Genomic DNA, 21,305 nt, shown 5'->3' on the forward strand with positions numbered 1-21,305 from the left:
GTCGCCTGGTAGCGAGGCAACGTGCGCGACGACTCGTTGAGTCATCGCTCGTCGTAAAACGCTACCGCTGCATTCGGCGTGTCTCTTCGTAATGCCTCAAAGGGCTGCCACCGATCGATAAAAGCCGCATACCAGAACACACGTACGACGCGTTCATGTAGAAAGAAATGGAGGAACCTCGCGCTGGCCATCTACTGTCTACGTCGAGCTCCCGACGAGGAGAGCCTCCCCAAGGTCGTCCGGATGCTGGGGAAACTCATCTCGTCTGTATTGTCGAAAATTCTGAATTGATGAATTTAATCCTAAGAAGGGTGTGACAGGGATTAGTGGATTTTTCACAAATCTTATGTCTGATTTTTGTTTTTAAATACTAACTTTTTAAGTATTTAAATATGAATTTTTGTTTATAAAAATGCTTTGCGAGCTTTACAATTGTAATTCTGCAAATATAAGGATGATAAAAATAAAAATAATGATAATGATAATGATAATAATAATAATAATAATAATAATAATGCAAATTTTTTTCTTTCTAGTTTTTAGTAAAAAGCAATTATATTAAAACCAGCAATGTTTAATTCATTGTTTCAAGTGTGTAAATTACACAATTTATTATTATTTAGTTTTTTACATTTTATTTTTAATTATAACGGGGTGTACTTTTACTTTTATTTCAGCATCATTCAACTCTATTTTGCTAGGATCAAATTTTCCATCTTCTCTTTTATTCTATTATTTAATATTTTATTACGACTGGTGATTAAATTATTATCGATGCAGTTGGAGTAGAGAGGAGGAATTTAATGAGAAAACTATGCGCGTTTCTCATGTTTCTCGCGTGCGATTCGCTTTCATCCGAAGATGTGGTATATCTTCTGGTATCTCTCGTGCCTCCTACACGCAAGCATGCCAGCACGACTGATCCGGGCACGATCGCGAAACACTTTCACGATGGTAACCTTTCGCGATGCCTCTTGTGAGATCTCTTGTGATTTAGAGAATGAATATCGCTGAATATCGATTAGGACCGAGGGAATTAATTTTTTACACTAATTTGTTAGTTTGGTATTTTTTGATATGCATTTGATTTGCCCTGAATTAGATACAAAGGAAGGACAATTGTGAAATATTTAATAATTTGGCCAGATACAGATCTTTCATCAGAATTTTGTCGAGGCATTAAAATTATTATATATAATAAATTATTATATTATTTAGTCATGATAATAATATTGTAAAACTTTTTGATATTTTAGCAATTTGAACATCCTACATAATTATTCCGATAAGCCGACAAAATTGTTTTTAAATTTGTATCTAGTTTTTAAATATTTTAGCAATATTGTTCTCTTTACGTACTGAAGATTCATTTATTTTAACTTGTATTCAAAAACGGTATAAAAAATATGCGACATAACTGTACAGTAATTTTATTCGAAATGAATTTGAATTAAATTTAACCAAACGTACAAATACGACGACTGACATTAATAATAGATTCGAACACGTCACTTAGAGATTAAATAAAATATTTATTTAAAAATTTGAAATTTTTTATAAATTAACTTGGATATATAGAATTAAAACAACGAGACATACAAAATTTAATCAATTGCTTTAGAATGCACAAACAATGTATTACTCTTATTTTTATTTACAATGAAAGAATTAGGGATTATTTAAAAGTTGTATTTAAAAGTAATACAAAAATTTTTGCGGCGGTTTAAAACCTGAATCAAAAATTATTTAAATATAAAAGATAAATATAAAAGATTGTATTTAAATAAAATTTATTTTAATAAAAATGTAATTAAAAATTAATTACAAAAATCTCCTTTTTTTTTTTATATAAATATTTTAAGTATTCAAGATGATTTATGTAAAATTTCGTAATAATGCAAAAATTGTTTTTTTAAAAAAAAAATTAAATTTTTATTGAGAATATAAACGAAATGAGTGATGGTATAAATAACATTAAATTATTACTTATATAGCATAACTAATTTCTTGCATTGAAATTTTACATAAGTGATTTTGAATATTTAAAATACTTATATAAAAAAAATCAAGATTTTTCTTACTTTTTAATTACATTTCTATTAGAGCACACTTCTATTTATTTAAATAATTTTTTATCCAAATTCTAAATTGCTGAAAAACTATTTAGTTTTAAATGCGATTTCGAATAATCTGTAAGTTTTTTATAATTTTTTCAATGTGTGTATATAATATAATTAATATGTATGTAATAAATGTAAATGTATATAATATAATTAAAATACAAAGAATTTATAAAAATAGATGTATGAACTCGTTCTTAAACATCGAATAATTAAAATCTTTAACAATCTATGAAATGACAAGTGATTATGAATGCAAATTTAATGTCGCCTGAAAAGAAACGCCCACGAGATCGCTCGAGGCTCGATGACAAACGAACACAACCTTGGCTAACCTGACCCGCGGGTTAATCCAGCACCGCCCTCTCCAAGGTCACTCTTGCGAAAAATGTTCAGGAATACGTTCGTAGATGCAGATCCCTTTCGAAATCTGCGGCGGAATCTCTGCGGCGTGGACCTGAGTACAGCAAGAGAAATGAGCGTCTGGCGACGCTCTCTATCGTCTCTTCAGCTGAAGAGTTTGCTTCAGGCATCGGACTCTTCCTCTTGTACGCCATACAATTCCCCTTTAGGATCCTTTCCAACTTTCGATAGCGATTATTTCGTTTAGGCGTTTAGGCGTTGCAGCGAGAAACTCCTTTGAAAGATCAGACGGCCGTATCCGGTCCCTCGGGATGGAGCACGCAACTGCGATTGCTGTAATTTCGGTGCGCGTGACCTAAATAAAATTACACACATGGTGCCGAGATACTAGATACTTCCTATGAGGAAAAGTGGCTCAGTGGCTCTCGTCTGCGTCTTTCTAACTTGGCTACAGTTTTACTTTTAATCTTCAAATAATTTCTTATTTAAATATATATAATTTAATTTAAGTCATACACATGTTTAAGTATAAATATGTATAACAATATATGTAAATTAAATATGAGTTTATAAATTTATGACTATTAATAAAGACGAATATTGTCCTGTATGTCAATCCAATGTGAGACAGTTATTTTAATTTATGAAAGTAGCAATCAAGAAATATGTGATGTGCACAAAAGATTACGCGGTAATTTTAAATACATTGTAATTTATATAACGATAACTTTTTTCTGTATACTTAATAACTAGGAAGCATGAAGATTATTCGCGAAAATATCAAGTTTGACTTATCATGTTTATAATTAATTTTATCTTAGAGATATTATCACTCTAATGATTACATGAACGGTATCATTGATTTGAAATGTTATTTTATGATTATACACATTAGTTATATGTTTATACATTTTTTCTGTGTAATAAAATGTATAAACATATAACTAACATGTATAATATTCTCATTTCACCAAAAATATTATAATCTTAGAAAATTTTAATTTTGATTTGCATATGTGATTGAATTTGTATTAACGTATTAAGTATTATTTTTGAAGATTAAAAAAATTATTCTATATGCAAATAATAATATTGCTTACATATCTGTTTGAAAATATCTGTTTTGATTTAAGACTAATTTTTTTTTTTTCATGTAAGGACTTACAAATGGAAAGAATAGTTTTGCTGGATATAAATTTGAAAAGTAATTTTCTTGGATCATTAAAATAACTATGTAAGACGTTCAAATTGGTTGCTAGAATATAAAAAGATTTTGCAACATGTTTAAACATCCTACATATAATAATTTTGATAAAATTATTTCTCCAACAAAATTATTTCTCAGATTTATAAAATCAGAAATTATTTCTTAGATTTATTAAAATCTGAGAATTAATAAATTATTTTCTCATCTAGCCAAATTTTTGGGTTCTAGTCAAATTGTTCTTTCAGTGCATATTATGTTTACTCGGTTGTATAATAATTCAATATAAAACGATCAATTGAAATGAGAATGTTGCTTGACAGTTAATATAAATCTAATCGTTATTCCACATTCAGTTTTATCTCTTCCATTGCAATTGCAACATGTCAGACCTGATCTTCTTAGATCTAACGGCATTTAGAGCCTCTTGCAACTTTGTATCTCAGATCGTGTACGCTTACACATGCTTGATATATCTCCTGCTACGCTTTACGCAAAGTATTACACGTATCATTTTCCCTTTTATCTCAATTTTGTCTTGGTCTGAAATTGTGATGTTGAATTCTAATTTCAATGGTACAGATCGACTAGAAGAAACTTCGGCAAGTAAGATTCTCGAAATTATGAGTTAATTAGATCTCATCTCTGAGTTAATCTTCTATCTTAACACTCTCTCTTTCCCTCTTAATTGCCAAATTTCTTGAAAATTATACGGAAATGCGCTGGAATAAAACGACATCTAATTAAATAATACATTAACAGATAGTGTTTGAAACTTTGGACGGAACACGAGATTTACAAACGAGAAGAGTGATGCGATATTCAGCGTGATGTTGGAAGAAACGAAATTACCCGTCCACAATTTCAACGTACACGTCGTTTCCCGACAGTGTGATAACTCTGTATAAGGAAAATAACCAATTAATGCGACAGATGTCGATTCACGATTTGTCACTGAAACATTGCCGCCATGTTTATGTTTGTTCCGCCATCGATTATCGAGTAAAACCATTTCCCGATCGCGATTAATAACACCACGATAATTACGCGATCCGCTCATCCGTGCGCGAGCGTTCGTGAGCACGTCTTGGACGGAGACACGCCACAAAATCGTAAAAAAGACCTTTGTCCAAGAGAGTGAGACAACGGCGAAAGTCTTGCGGCGGAATTCCGCGGAAAGGGAAAGGCGGAAAGTCAACAACGTACAAATCAGCCTTCCGATAAATACTAATTATAAAAGATAAAAGTTAGAAAACGTTTCCCATGTGCTGATCGAGGCAATTATTCCACGCAAAACGCACATAAGACGTATGATAAGAGCAACAAACAGACGATATTATCGGCGCTAAATTAGCTTAAAATATGCGATAGCGTAACGCGAATACTTGATATATCATATAAATACTTGCATTCCCGAGCCCGCAATTATACGTCGTTAACCTCAATGAATAATGAGGTAATGAGGTAATTTACGGTCCTTATAAAAGCGCCATAAACTTGCGTTTCTTCCGCAATTGTGGAAATATAGATGTGCGTGTAAAAATGTGACGTGTAAAAATGTGAGACAAATGTTCACGATTTCTTGGAATAAAGTTTTAAAATGTACACAAATTTTAAAAAGTATACAGTTTAAAAAGTTTTAAAAGTATATAAATTTATAGAGACAAGGAAGAAATTGATATGATCTTTCGTATTAAATATACTGATTATAAATGATCGCATAAAGCGCGATTTTGTTAATCAGTTTCACTCCCGAAGTTGCGTCATAATTTCTCAAATCGTTTGCCTGGACATTTCACTACGTACGTGTATATATATATATATATATATATTTAAGTTGATTGTTACGATCAAAATAATCAACCACGTTAGCGAGTAACGGATTCTGTCCATCAATCACATATAATATTAACTTGATGGTGCAAAGAGGTCGAATATCAAACTAGCCATGCTGCAATTAACGATGTGATTCAACTCGCAGTTGCTATGTATATTATGAGCAATTGAAGCCAGAAACTTTAAAATGTTAAAGAATCACAAAATTATTTGCTATTAAGAGCCGTGAAAGACGTAATAAACATTAGTGTTGTTTATGACTGTCATTTAAATAAAGTGTTGATTTAAATATTAATACGTTCATTCAGTTAGTTCAATTTTAAGGTTAATAATTTTTATATTATAATATAAATGTTTAATTGGAAAAAGAGAATTTACAAAATAATCCGAGATATTATTAATGACATTTTTCTGAATAAAATATGCAATTAATCATAAATATTTCTATCGATTATCTATTTCTATCGATAAAAATGTAATAATATCCAAGTGACTCCATCTGAAAGGTCAGTTTTCCCGGAATTACAATAACACACGTAATAAATATTAATCGTAAATTCATTTCGTATGTGTAAAATTCTTTTTTCTTTTCGGTATGTTGAACTCTCCAATTTCAATTAAGGTGCGCATCTCGCGAGGATCTCCGTCCAAAGCAAATGCGAAAGTGTTTTAAAATTAGTAGATAGTCGTGGAACGCGTCATGAAACTAAATGACATGATGTCGAGAAGAGTCTTAGCGATTATAGCGAAATAATAGGCCGCCACATAGCAGATTATTAGGATCCTCGCTGCGGTTGACAATTACGCCTTGACGACGCTCCGTATCGGACATGCCGATGCGCTATCTATAATGCGATCTGTATGCGATTATACTTTTCATCATTTAACAAAAAAAAAAAAAAAAAAAATAAGGTGTTCAAGCATCAGAAAAACGAGAGCGAGTCACTTTTCCCGTGGCGATATTTAATGCGATATTCACGATGATTGATGTATGATAAATTTTGAAATTACTATAATATTTTAGATCATAGGATAGAAATATAAGATATTAATACTACTAAAAATATTCTTATACTTTATATCTATTATCTTACTTTTTTTCGGACATTATTACTTCTTACACATTTTTGAAAGTATTCAACATTTGAATATATTTAGCATTTATTATTTGAAGTATATTGGTACAAATTGATTTATTTATATACATTTTTTTTATACTTATATTATCTTTTAGACACAATGTAATTTTGAGAAAATATTCTTGAATAAAAGAAATATTTTATTGAAATATTCTTCTAACAAAATAAAAAATGAAATTTAGTTAATTAATGAAGTTTTTTCTAAAAATAAAAATTAGAAAATAGAAATTTTTATGCTAAGTTCGATTATATATAATAAAATTATTTTACAAAATCATATCTTTGAGAAATAAGCTAAAAAATTTTACGAAAATAATATTTCGAAAAATATTAAATTTTAAAAAATCTAGGTACATAGTTATAAAGTACATAAAAAAATTATAAAAATTTTATCTGAAACATTTTTTTATATATTTCTTATCGTTTCGTTTATAATAATATAATTATAATTGAAATCAAATATATATATATATATATATATATATATAAAATGATACGGAAAGTATGTCAATTACATGGATTACTTGGAATTTTTTGTATATAGCTTCAATCATTTATTCTTGACTTGAGGAAAAAAAAAACAGATATGGACTCTGAAAGTATTTTCTTCTTTCCGCTCCAAATATCCTCCAAGACCTCCCACTGAATTGTTTTTGTTACGTAGTGTTGATATATGAAACTTGATTAGCTCAGTACGCAATTCCGCGCTCATCATTTATTAATGCTTGCGCTTTGCGTCACGCGCGAATGCCCCGAATGCGCGATTAATGCCCGCCTCATCATTTTTTCTTCGGCTCTTTCAAACGAGAAAAATTGTATCCGCCAAGCGCTAGAGAAATAAGCCTAAGATGTAATCACCGACGAAATCCGGTCTGTTATCGCGGTTGGAATTCTTCCTAGGGAGCGCGGAAGCGTTAATTGCCACATTAGACGCTGCAAAAATGCAGTGGGCCGACGCCCACTGTACTCGAGGGCTCGCTCCGATCGCTACATTCGCAGCAACAGTCGAGTCGCAATCGAGTCGCGATCGACTCGTAAAGTGGACTCGCACTCCGTAATCGGCGAATTCCGGTCCGCCTCACGGATCGCGAGAGATACTTCAAGATACTCGAGATCGGAGAGCATCGGAGCCGTTGCTCTTTTTTGCATTCGCCCATTTTGCGTGTGATTTCCCATAATTTGTGTCATTTCCTTCGCCGCTTCGTTCTCCCGATCTCCACAGTAGCTGCTGGGCTGAATTCTCTCGCTGCGATGCGAGATAACAAACGGAACGGTGAAAGTAATTAAACGGCGCGCTTCGGGAGCATCGAACGCGCATCGTCCATGGCGAAACTGCATTTAACCGTTTCGGAGCGGAGATACGTTTGCGTTTGGTCGAGCAGAGGAATTATTGTATTGAACATTCGGATTTAACTGTCGGAAATTCCCTCGTCGAAAAGGTCTAGCGAAATAAGTACGATAAAATTGCTTCTAAAGATAATTTAATGCAACAGTCATCTGAAAGCATAGTTATCACACGCCTGGGAAACCTGCGAAACCGAGAAACGTCATGAAAATTTAAATTGGCCTGGAAAAGGCAGAAGATGTAGAGAAGAGTTTGAAATTTTAAACTTTGCTGGCACTTTTAAATACTCTTGTTTTAAAAAGTACTTAGAATTTTGTTCAGCATTTTTTATTTAATTTCTCTTTTTTGTCACAACTGCATTCTTTTTTTCAATAGTCATTTATTTTTTGACTTGAGTTGACTTGAAATTTGCATTCAGGATTATATTGTTGTTAGTTATTTCTAAGATTGTGTTGCGTTTAATAATATAACCTATTTTTCTTATATCCCTGCTTCTAAATGTTAAAATTTAACATTATTAGTCATTAGGAAAATTCTCCATTAGTCTGTAAAACATGAAAAAAATCAGGGAATTTTAAACTTCATTTTCACGGCAACCCTGAAAAGTAGCTTATTGAAAATGAGTACTCTGTACAATTTCCCAATCTCCTAAATATCTCCATTAGGATGCTACAAGGGTGAGTTTAATAAATTAAAGTAATTTATATCTCATGAACGGTCAGATATAAAGAAATGGAACAAAATGAAATGAAAAAGAAGCTTCAAGTGAATATTATTATATATTTTGTTATGCATTTAGTAATCGTATAGATATCTGAAAAAGAATATATAATAATAATATTCACTTGAAATTCCTCTTTTAATTGATTTTTATTTCATTTTATTATCTGATCGATCGTGAGATATAAATTACTTCAGTTTTTTACGTTTATCCTTATAGCTACCTTCCTTATAACGGGGATATTTAGGAAATTGGGAAACTGTATAAAGTATCTATCCTCAATATATTATTTTTTAGAAGATTATTTTGTTAAATTATCTATGGGGAAATTTTATCATTACTTATCCCTAGATCCTTTCATCTTTTAATATAAGAGTTTACTACTCGACCAATCTTCTATTTAACCTATTTTCTATTTTATATATAGATTTCTTAATTATTAATTTGTTATTTATCTTCAAGACAAGAATATATCTAGTAAATATTGGAGATAATAAATATAAGGAATTAATGCATTTTTGATACATTTTAATTTATAATAACATTTAAATTTATTTCTTTTTTTTTTTTGTGATATAATATACTATTTACATCATAAAACACTTAATTTTATCTTAAAATCTATTAGTAATTGTATTCGAAACATTTATTGTAAAAATAATTTGTGATAAAGAATTAATAATTATAGTTTGTTTCTCTATTTATTTTCCGCTCAAAATGACTTGTTTTGATAATGAAATGACAATTGATTAAATTTCCATTTCCATTAAATATTTATAACATACGAATAACGAATAACGAATTTTGATATTGCACGCACATTGTAATGTTTGTACGCAATTGCAAAACAAACCATATTACAATATTATTGTAATATCGATGCAAATGGGCAGCCAATCGTTAAAACTGCGAAATATCAAACAATTTCTTGTTATATTTGTCGATTTGTTTATTTTTATTAAGAAACTCTGTTTTGTATGTTTAATACCTAACATTCCGTTTTTAACATTCCGAAATTGTTTAATATATTTTTGGACATATAGAGATATTCCTTTACAAATAATGTTATGTTTAGATATGATGAATGTTTTATCACAAAGATATAAATCAGTACTCTTGGAAACAATGTATTTTGATCCGAGAACATTAGATTTAGACACTAAGATAAAAGATAATATATTACTCTTATTTTAAAAATGTATTACATTCATGTATTTTTATAATTTTTAGATTTACAATGAAAAAGTTGTGAGAAACTTACACATTCTAAATCACATTTAAAAATAAATACAAAAAAGCAGCAATTTAAAACGTAGATAAAATATTATTTAAATAAATAGATAAGTACTCTAATGGAAATGTAGTTAATAAATAATGACAAAAATATCAATTTTTTTATATAATATATACTTTAAGTATTGAAGATTATTTATATAAATTTTCAATGCGATACAGAGATTAGTTGTTCTGTAAAAATTTAGTTTTATTTGTACCATTATTTGTTTTGTTTGTATTCTTAATAAAAACTTAATTTTTATTTATAGAACAACTAAGCTCTGCATTGCGATGAAATTTTATATAAATTATCTCGAATACCTAAAGTACTTACATAAAAAAATAGAGATTTTTGTCATTATTTTATTATTATTATTATTATTATTATTACTTTACACTTTTATTTTTTTTACACAACTTCTATTAAAAACACATTTTCATTTTATATTTAAATAATTTCTGATCCAAATTTCTAAATCGTCGCACATTATTTTGAAATGCGATGTAGGTTAATCTATGATTTTTTTCATAATTTTTTCATTGTAAATAAAAATAGGTGCAATATATTCTTAATCTTAATTCATAGATTCTCGAAGAAACATGTTAAGCTTACGTTACCTTTAATTCGGTGATATCATGTCTGAGGTAGCTCGTAGCATTTTAATCGACGAATTTAAACTTAAATCTCCATTCGCGAGCAAAGTTTAAATACTTATCTGTGAGCAATGCTTTAAAATTGGGCCTCGAATAATCAGAGATATTCTCATGTCTTTTTTCAGGCCGTGAAACTGGAATCGGTGCATCCAGGAAGGACGCGATATCTCGTCGTCGTTTCTTGCACAGGAAGACAGGACGCCGAGGAAAGCTGTCTTCTAGGTATCGATTGTCACGCCAGGGCAACTGTCGGCCTCGTGCTCCGAGTTTTGGCCGACACCGCTATCACTCTTGACGGCGACGGGTGAGTTTGCATCCATCCCCTCCCTCCCCCTCTCTCTCTCTCTCTCTCTCTCTCTCTCTCTCTCTCTCTCAAAAGAAGAAATAATAATACACTCGGTTTTAATTTTAATATATAGACATGTTTATTTTTTTGCAAATAATATAAAAATTAATATACATTCTACATAATATAGAACAATATTATTTTACAAGTTACACTAAAGTTAATGATGTTTTTTATGAGATTACAACATTAGCATCACTTTTTCATATCTCTCTCTCTCTCTCTTTCTTTCTCTTTTTTTCTCGTGTCTTCTCGTTCTTCGTTTTCTCGTTATTGCTACGCTCTCCACTGCGAGGAGCCTCGTGATCTTGCTTCTGCAATATTCCCGCGGCACTACGGATTAGTACGTTTCAGCGCGATTACTGTTTCACGCGATCTCCACTTTTTCCTTCTTATTTATAATTTGTTATATAACATTGCTCATTAACTGTGAACGTTTGCTGGTGTTAAGCAATTGGTTATACCTTTAGAAATAGGAAGAGAATTTTTGTTTCCCAATTTGCTGGGAATACATAATCGTCGGAAAATGTTTTTCAATTCGTTGAGTTAAGTTTTTAATTTTTACTATCTTAATAAAACATGTTGATGAAGTGTTACGCAATAGATCGATTCAGATTGAAGGGTAAGATAAACTTTTTAGAAACTTTTGCGAATATTAACTATACGCTATATAAACATTGTTATCGCTTACGTCACGAATAAAGTGCGAATGTGCATATCTGCAAATACAATAGAATGTATTCTATGGTGACTGGTATCAAATATCTTCTTTCCTCTTTGAAGTTACACACACACACAAACACACACACACACACACACACACACACACACACACACACACACACTTGAACAAGATAGCCCAACCGCTGGTCTTATCATAGATAGTAGTGTGCATATTTTAACACATTTCCTATTCTGCAACACGTATATAATCAATCAACAAGAAAGAACTTATTGATAAATTTTTATCTCTTTAAAACCAGAAATATGGTGCGAAATGTTCGTTTTTCTTTATCTTGATCCAATATGTATTTCTAATCGTATGTTTTCTTTATCTTCAATCTGTCTTTTTATAGATAAATGTAGATTATAAATTTGTTACGATGTAAGAATGTTTTGTAAAAATGAAATTTTAATTGACTCTATGATAAACACTAAGAATTTCATGCACATGCGAAAATTAATTATTAATTAATATAAATTCTCAATTTCTAAATTGAAATTTTGGATAAGATATTTTTTCAATACAGATTACATAAAAATACGTAACAAAATTTAGCTTTTTGTTTGTCACTAAAAAATTTTTGCTTAAAAAAATAAATAAAATAAATGTTCATTTTCTTTTTATTTCTTTTATTATAGACACATTATATAATGATATTTTTTAAGAGTGGAGGAAGACGAAGAAATGCTTAAATTTGTTTAAATACTTCAAATTCTGAGATAAAATCTATGTTTGCTTCAGAATTAAATTGATCAAGGAATTGATGACAGAAATGCGATATTTTCGAGGCACTCCGCAACTCGGATACATTTCGTTTGATTGAAATCTCCGATGATTCAGATGTTGTGCTGACGTTGCGTTGCTTTGTAACCGACAATCTAATTGATCAACAAATATTTTCAGAGCGGCACAGGCACGCGGCCACTTTCTAACAGCTGTGTGTGCCAACTTGTTTAATTCCCTCTATTTTAAAGTGACTCATTGCCACGGCTCACTTGTTGTCTGAATCTCGCATCGATAATTAGCCGAACATTGCGGCGGCGTGCGTACGCGAAATGAAAGGAGAATGAATATCAGTGGGTGTCAAGCATGTAGATAGTAATAGTCTAAGTATAGACTGTGCACACGGTCTGTTTATCCGTAACCAACCGTAGACAATGCACACCGCGTAGACAATATTGATATCCGTATGCTTTCTCTTCCTTTCTCTCATCTTTTTTTTTTTCCTCCCCCGAAGCGCAGTTTTTATTCAAAGAAGCGAAATTTAACTCGCAATCTCGTTCTTTACTGTCGGAATATGCATCAGAATGCTGTCACCAATTTTAATATATCCGATTGCATTATTAAAGATTGATGACACGCTCAACGCGTGTCTTGCTGGGAACATAAACCTGTCGCATTGAAATATGATGTCATTTATTATATATTTTTTAGTTCACAAAACTTTAAAATGAAAACGTTTTTGTCGGATTCTGGAATTAAAAAAAGGCGAATATCCATTGGCGTGTGAATATTTGTACAAATTAAATAACTTTTAAAAAGAAGAAGTGAGAACGTACGGTCCGGTAAGGTTGACATACATTCCACAAATACAATATATTTTTATAAAATATACTTAATTTTCATATTACAAAAAAAAATTTGTAATTGTGCTTTTGACTTGTTTTCAAACTAACTTCGATGACAGATAATCCCGAAAAGTTTTGTAGACCTTTAATTTTATATTTTTGGCATACAGTGGATGGACAATCTCCCATTTTTAATTTTCCCTATTGAAAGGTGTTCGGTTATCAAATTGAAGGACGAGAACCAAAGTTACTTAATTTCAAATTTCAATTCAAACTTGAGAGTCCGAGGAAATTACCGTACCCACGAATTCCTAGATTTGCGAAATCACATTGTCGATTTTTCGTTTTCATTCTGACGTATGTCGGCATAATATATAATACCGCCTCCATAAAGATAAATGCGAAGGTCGCCACCGTTCTCTCGGGCGTAGGGAAATGGAGCGCGTTACCGTAAGGCACGCGTGTTGGAGCAAGGTACTTGGTACTTGACAGGTGAGTACCAAGGTTACCTGGGATGGAAGGTCGCGACATAACTTGTGAAATCGAGACGTGACGATCAAACCATATGTATGATACCGCATACCACATAATGCATCATATGACGGGATGTCTACTACCTGGAAAAACCTGGAAAACCTGGAATTCTCGGGAATTTGCTTATGCCTTGAAAAATCAAGGAATTTTATTGAAAATCAGGAAATTTTTTTGAAGTTGCTTTTTCTAACATTTTGTCCTTGAATATATTAAAATTAGAGAATTTTTTTGGAAATTTTATTTAAAACCAGGAAGTTTGTTTGAAATTGCTTTTCTATATATTTTTTTATAATAAAATTGGCGAATTGTCGGGAAATTTTATTAAAAGTCAGTAAATTTTTTTGAAATTACTTTGTTTAATATTTTATCTTCATATCATAATCGTTCGTATCGTAAATTTACTGACGGACTTGTTAAGAATAATGGATTCCTCTAAATGTCAGAACACTGATTTTACTGATTGATCCAATATTATAGACAAGTTGTTTTTTTCTAACATTTTGTCCTTATACTGAAATCGGGGAATTCTCAATCGGGAAGAAACTCTTTTCGGATAGACATCCTATATGATGAGCGAAAAAGAAATTAAATACATATGTTAATTAAATTGAAATATAGAACTGATACAAGGATTAATATTAATTAAAATTACTCTTATATTATATATAAAGACCATAACTGCAAAAAATATGAACACTTCTATTATTTTTATTCAGAATAGATTTAATGTTTAATGTAAACAGATTTGATTTGTAAGATTATTTTAAGATTATTTATTGAATTTGATGTCTGACGTAATTGATTATTAATTTTTTGTAATAAACGTACATGCGTCATTTATCGATAACTTGTCTGACGACTGAAATGACGTTTCTAAAGTGACAGTCGACATAGCATGTTATAGTTAAGGATCTAATAGTCGTGGAACTTTCATTAACCGCTGCGTTACACCAACAAAACGATCGTGAACGTCGCGTCTGGGCGATCTCGATACATAATTTTTTGCGTGATTAGAGGACACTGTCTCTCATTTTTCCCCGTAGGCAAAAAGTCACTCACGCGAGAGCACATTGACTAGGCGACGCGCGCGACGTTCATGTCCGGTCGGGCGAGCAATTCTTGCGAAATTAGCGATAAAAGGACGGTGGGGCGGTGGATGGTCAATTCGATGCGAAGGGAAAAGGAGAAAGAAAAGGACCGGGAAAAGAAAATGATCGCAAACGCAAACGTTGGTCAGCTCGCGTTCCTACGATGTCGATGACCCGCGAGGCGCGGATTATCGTCTGTCTTCATCTCCCTCCCCCCCCTCTCTCTCTCTCTCTCTCTCTCTCTCTCTCTCTCTCTCGTTTCGATGCGACCGTCGCAAACTTGCTAGAAAGTTACAGTCCTTCTGCGCAAGTTAGAGTCGTTGCGATACGTCATTTGCTTTCTCGATCAGTCGATTTGAAACACTGTTACAACTGATTGCAACAACAGCTTGACTTACTTAGTCCCGAGTTAGTGACCTCTCTTACTGTCTCTTTCCGGGTAGATTATAGTCTTAATCGTGTTATTTAACACGTAATGTAGCCAGAGATGAAGAGAATTTAGTTAACGCGTTCAATATTGCAATTACCCTTCCATCAGTCTCATGATATCGACATGTGTGTCTCATTGACATACAAAAGTAAAGTAAAGTGTAACCGATCATTAAAGTAATGAGTATTGCGCAGAATTCATTCTTTGTAATATAATTTACATAAATCTTTGCAAGTTTAATTTGCGCGACGTTAAAATAAGATTAGAATAGCATTAATTCAAAGCAATTTGATTGGTTCTGTGTATCAGACAGATTGAACTCTCATTAAACTCTTAGAAATTTGCGCATAATTTAACAGAGTGTAAGCTATTTGGAAAAACCTGGAAAAACTTGGAATTCCCAAGGAATTCGTTTATACCTTGAAAAATCTGAAAATTTTCGTGGAATTTTATTGAAAATCGGAGAATTTTTTTAAAGTTACTTTTTCTAATGTTTTATGTTATATTTATATGTTTATGAACTGATTGAATTGTTAATAATAACAATGAACCATTTTATTATAAATATATACACAGCATATAGAATTTACAACTAATTCAATATTCAGTATAGAGGATAATGATTTCATTTTTAAGTAAAAGCGGATTTATTTATTTTAAAAATTTTATAAAAATTGAATTTTATATCAATTATATAATTTTTTATTTGTAGCTTTTGAAAACAAAGTCTTTAAAAATTTTATACGATACGAAATATCTTTAAACTAATCTTTATAGTTTCTTTCAAATTTTTTTTTAAATTTAATTATTGCACTGCTCTTAATTCTATTTTAAAATTTATAAATTTTTATGAATTGAAATATTAGGGACTTTGCACAATAAATATATATTTATTTCTAAGATACATTTAAAAATATTCTCATTATATCTGAAATTTTTAACAAATGCTTTGAAAATTGCGGACCTTTTAGGGAATTTTTGGGGGAGAGAGGTTCGAGTGAATACCCTGTAGAATAAAATGATATAAAAAAAAGCTGTTTCTTTTTTGCTTTTCTTTTTTCGATATGAATAGTTTCACTCTTATATCCAATAATTGTCAAGATACTGTTTACTTTAAAGTGTTAAAGTTTGATACACCATATACCATACTCTGTTTAAATTGGTAATAACTTAGAGTTCGGAGAATGCAGAGTTGCGGTGTTATTAGTAAAACATTACGGAACGTACAATATAACCTTTTTGTGTATCGAAATCTGCTAGTATAACAAACTCGGAAAACTTACCCGTAAATCGCGCGGTTTGCAAATTTCTTAGCGTTTGACGCAAAGAAGCTCGCTGAAAGAAGCGAGAAGGACCTGGCATAAAATTCGTTTCGCGAATATACGTAGAAGGTAACTGTAATCGACGAGAGAGGCGAATTACGATCCGAAAGCAGAGGAAAGAGGGCATCCGCTTTACGATCCGGACGATAACGGTGCGGAGCCAGGTAATTTCGCGGGGAAGGCGGGGGGAAGGAAATTGCATTTCTTTTTCGTCTATTTTGCACTGCTCCGTGAGGGTAAGAGATCCCTGCACGAATCCCTCCTCGACGTTTTGTTACATGTAACACGCCCAAATTCCAAGCCGCGAGGCATCTTTGCGTTGCATTGTTCGCGATTCTATTTGATACTCGCGGCAATGCTCGACAATTTATTTTCGTCCACATAACTGCAATTTGTCGCGAATATTTTGATTGAGCGAATGTTTGTATCGTGCCTTATTGTGCGATTAGGCATTACTTGTGCCTCGACATGCAATGGCAAATCGAATTAAAGAAGAGTTATATTCATGTTATGACAAAATAATATTAATTGATTTGTCAGATTTATAACTATTTATACATTGCTATATTTAAAAACTTGTGACTAATACTGAAGACAATGATTTCGTGTTATATGCAATTTTGTTTAATCAAGACCAATATTTATTTTAATTAAAAAAATTTTGTTTAATTTTATAAAAGTTGAATTTTATTCCGATTATATATATATATATATATATTTTTTTTTTGAAACTAAAGTTTGAAAATTTTATGCAATATGAAACATTTATTTTTTAAAGTTCTTACAGTTTCTTTCAAATTTTATATTGAAATTTGTGTAATTCTTAATTTTATTTTATGATTTTTATAAACTCTTTTAAATAGAAAATATTAAAGTCGTTACACAATAAATATATTCATTTCTAAGGTACATTTAAAAATACTCTCTCTTTCATTTTACCTGCAATTTTTAATAAATTGCTTAAAAATTTCCAGTGAATTTTTGGGGGGAGGATATGAGTAGACGTCTTGTTGACGCATCGACATGAGTAAAATCATATTAATTAAATATGATTTCACTTTTAATATTCGTTGATGAGGAAAAGCGACACTCCAATGACAATCGGCCGCGTATGTGTAACGCGATGTCTGACGCGAGTATCGTTTTCTTTCGGGAAAAGACGAATCGCGGAATCGGTAACAATTTTCCGGAAATCTAGCCGGCGCGTATTACGGCAACGTTTTGCGATTTGCGATACTCACGCAGTGCGATCGCCTTTACGTAATGCCTAATTAATGATGACGCGGTGAGTGCGCGCGCCTCTTCTTGTGTCGTAAGAATCGCGAGAATTGCGTTACAGTTGTGTTGCAGTTTTGAAGCGCCGTCGCTTCGCTCGCCAATTTAATGGCGATCGCCCGATTCGCATGACCAAATCGATTTTAATCATCAGTCATCCTATTAAGACGATGTTACTCATTCACCATCGAGTCGAGCAATCTTGCAGCACTCCGCACAGAGCGGAGTATTAATCTGCCTGTTACTAGAGTGACAGAAAATCTGATATTGACCTAAATAAAAGCGAATCGAACAAGAATTTAGAATTTATAAACACTTGCTTTTTTCTTAATAATAAATAAATTTAAATCTTTCACTTCAATACAGAATTGAAAGAATATTTTTATTAATTACACATAATTACAATGACGTTCTTCTTATTCTAATAAAAGACAGTATTTTATTTGAGGAGCTCTCCTGATTTATTTATTTTTTCAAAATTCAATTTTGTCCTTTATTTTACGAGAAATTCTTCTTTAATTACAATTTCAATGTCTATTGTCGTACTAATGAGTACTTTTAAAATAAAATATAAATATAATTTGTCTTGTGTTAATTATAGTTTTAATTTTTTTTTTTTAATTAAAATTACTTTAAAATTATTTAAAAATTTTTTTAAATTATTCAGATTAGTTCCATTGTCATTTTTTTATTATTTCGAAAATTAAAATTTAAAATTGAAATTAAGGGCTTGTTCCAACAGAGTCGAACCAATATCAAATCAGAAAATTGCGCAGTATCTCATTTTGATATATTACAAAAAAATTTCGTAATACATAAATTACTGATAATCACAAACTTAGAAATATGTAGGAACAAAGCTCAAAAATTTTCAGATATTCCTTTATTTTCTTAAAGACAACAAAATGATTGAATCCGTAATCATAATTTAATAATCAATTATACAATTGCTGTTATGTAAATTTTGTTACGTGCATAATTATGTCTTTTGTTTTAAAATTCTTTGAATTATCTTTATTATTATCTGAAAGCATAAATAGTAAAGATATCATCTTATTTTTGTTCTACGTTAATTCTACATTCTATTTATCACGATTTAGATAATTTTAGGCAGTAAATTATACGCGTGAAACAGAATATCATCTTTCATAATTGATGCAATAGTCTTTTAATGGAATAGCGCTGCGTATAAGGATATCATTATGTGATTGATCATGATTTCTAAAGGTCATCACGATCTTATTTCTCAATTTTTTAATCTTTCAGGGGTTTCAAGGTCAGCGTTTGCGGTCGTCAACACATCTTCAAGCCGGTATCTGTTCAGGCCATGTGGTAAGTCTGCATCTCTGATAAACGAAACTGGTTTTGTATCGACGCAAGAATGGAACAAAAAAAATAATGGCACTTAAACATTTTTTATATTTTGCGTAATGGCTATTTGATGCGTATCAGAATACGTTTTTAGTGTGAAGTTGATTTGTGCGAAAAATCGTTGACATAAAGAATAACACTAATTTTAACAGAGTGCACCTCAGAAATTAAAATTTATTTTCCATTGATATTAACAAAATTATTTTGTTTTACAAAAGACACTACTTATTTATCAATATGTAGGAGGAAAAAGAAAACTAATATGAACGTTTTAACTGAAATATATACTTGATCGATTATTTATTAAGTATTAAATATATATACAATGTACTTATTTTTTCTTCAAAATTATTGTTCGCATTTTTATATGTGCGAAAATCTAAATCATATCATTACAAATCAAAATACATAATCGATCGTTTTTGCAATATTTTGTCGATTTCCAATGTCCCATTGGCGACGTTAAATGAGCTGTGCGATTGGAAAAGAAGGGTCATTGCCATAGGCCTAACAACTGTAGCTAATAGATAATGTCAGTGTGATTACATGAGGAATGACCCGAGACAACTGTGTCTACGAAAGATGCATTATAAGCGAACGCAAGGAGAGTACAGATATATAGGAAGATTTTTCGCGTAAAATTATCCTTACGCGATTAAAATAATTATCGTAGATCTAAACATAATCATTCGAAATAAATAAAATAATTATTGAATAAGAAAAAAATTGACTCTAAATCAATAATCATATTATTAAAGGACAACAATTTTTTATAGAATATTTTATCAGTATTCTCAGAAAAAAGATTTAGTGCAAATTTTACGGGGATATGTTGTCTCCAATATTTATAATAATTAATGTTAAACTTAATAATAAATTATTTTTCTTAATACTCGAAACGAAAATCGAAACGAAAAAGAAATTAAAGAATTCATAAATTTATAAATTTCTAAAGCTACTATATTATTATTTGACGGAAATTTATGAGAATTATAGTTTTATAATACAAATATTGAGAATTGTAATTTTAGTTCTATAATTCTCTATGAGTTAAACAAATCATTTGGATTATTAAAACACGAAAATATCTTAGATGCTTATCTAGCTATATCTTAGATTTATACAACATTTCTCTTTATCTGGCACGAGTTTTATATTTCATTGTATGAATATAAAAGATTTTAAAAGATTTATAAATCTCTACGTGAGTTTTAGACAGAATTCTGGAAATGTTGCTTTTTTAATTTTTGAATGTTATTGCCTAAAAAAAGAGATTCACACAAACTCATATAAAATCAACAAAGAGTTCTATTCATAAATTTTATTTGTTTATTTCTTAAATAATTTGTATCATCCTCTTTGGAAAATATTAGGATAGATTTAGATTTGCTTTGAGATCATCGAAAATTAATCGGCGTTTCATATATTGAGTGGAACTGAAATAAATGATTTTTTTGATCCCATTTTAGGGATCCTATTCTACTTTTCTTAAAAGAAAGAAAGATTATATAAACATACAATAGATCCAAAAAATCTTTTTTCCCGAGATGTAAAAATTGTTTGTTCATTATGAAGTCTTTTAGGAATCCTTAAAACTTATTTAAAGAAATTACTGAAAATTATTTCCTTTTGTAATAATGCACAGTTTACATTTTTTAAACTGTTGAAGATACTCTAAAAATTCCTGATGTATTCTGAGCTTTGTCACAATTTTTTTTTTTTGCGGTAAAAATCCGATTTTTTAATGTTTCCAGACTATTAGTTATTATTATATTATAATATTATCATAAATTAAACTTTTTAGATGTTCTCGTGTAAGAAAATCAAGTATATCATTGCACATAATAACGGCCGAAAAATAAAATATCCAACCAAAATTTTTGTCCAGAAATATACAAACAAAATTAAAAGATGAAAATGTAAAACGACGTAAATTTATATTTACACGAAACCTCATAAATTAATAAAAATATATAATACATAGTAAACT

At 30.6% G+C, this 21,305-nt stretch overlaps 1 protein-coding gene across 4 annotated transcripts in view; it reads left to right on the plus strand.

Moving 5' to 3' along the window:
- Positions 1 to 21,305, plus strand: part of ssh (Protein phosphatase Slingshot) — a 106,070-nt gene that overhangs the window by 62,673 nt on the left and 22,092 nt on the right. For 3 of the 4 annotated variants that reach the window (XM_011640222.3, XM_011640223.3, XM_089073417.1), the window contains 2 exons: positions 10,783 to 10,961; positions 19,211 to 19,276. In XM_011640222.3, coding sequence (XP_011638524.2) covers positions 10,783 to 10,961; positions 19,211 to 19,276 — 245 coding nt within the window. The remainder of the gene's footprint in view (positions 1 to 10,782; positions 10,962 to 19,210; positions 19,277 to 21,305) is intronic. The other variant, XM_089073416.1, reaches the window with a different exon arrangement.

This window comes from Pogonomyrmex barbatus, unplaced genomic scaffold (genome assembly GCF_055798465.1).
Source record: "Pogonomyrmex barbatus isolate J1 unplaced genomic scaffold, ASM5579846v1 scaffold15, whole genome shotgun sequence".
Lineage (NCBI taxonomy): Eukaryota > Metazoa > Arthropoda > Insecta > Hymenoptera > Formicidae > Pogonomyrmex > Pogonomyrmex barbatus.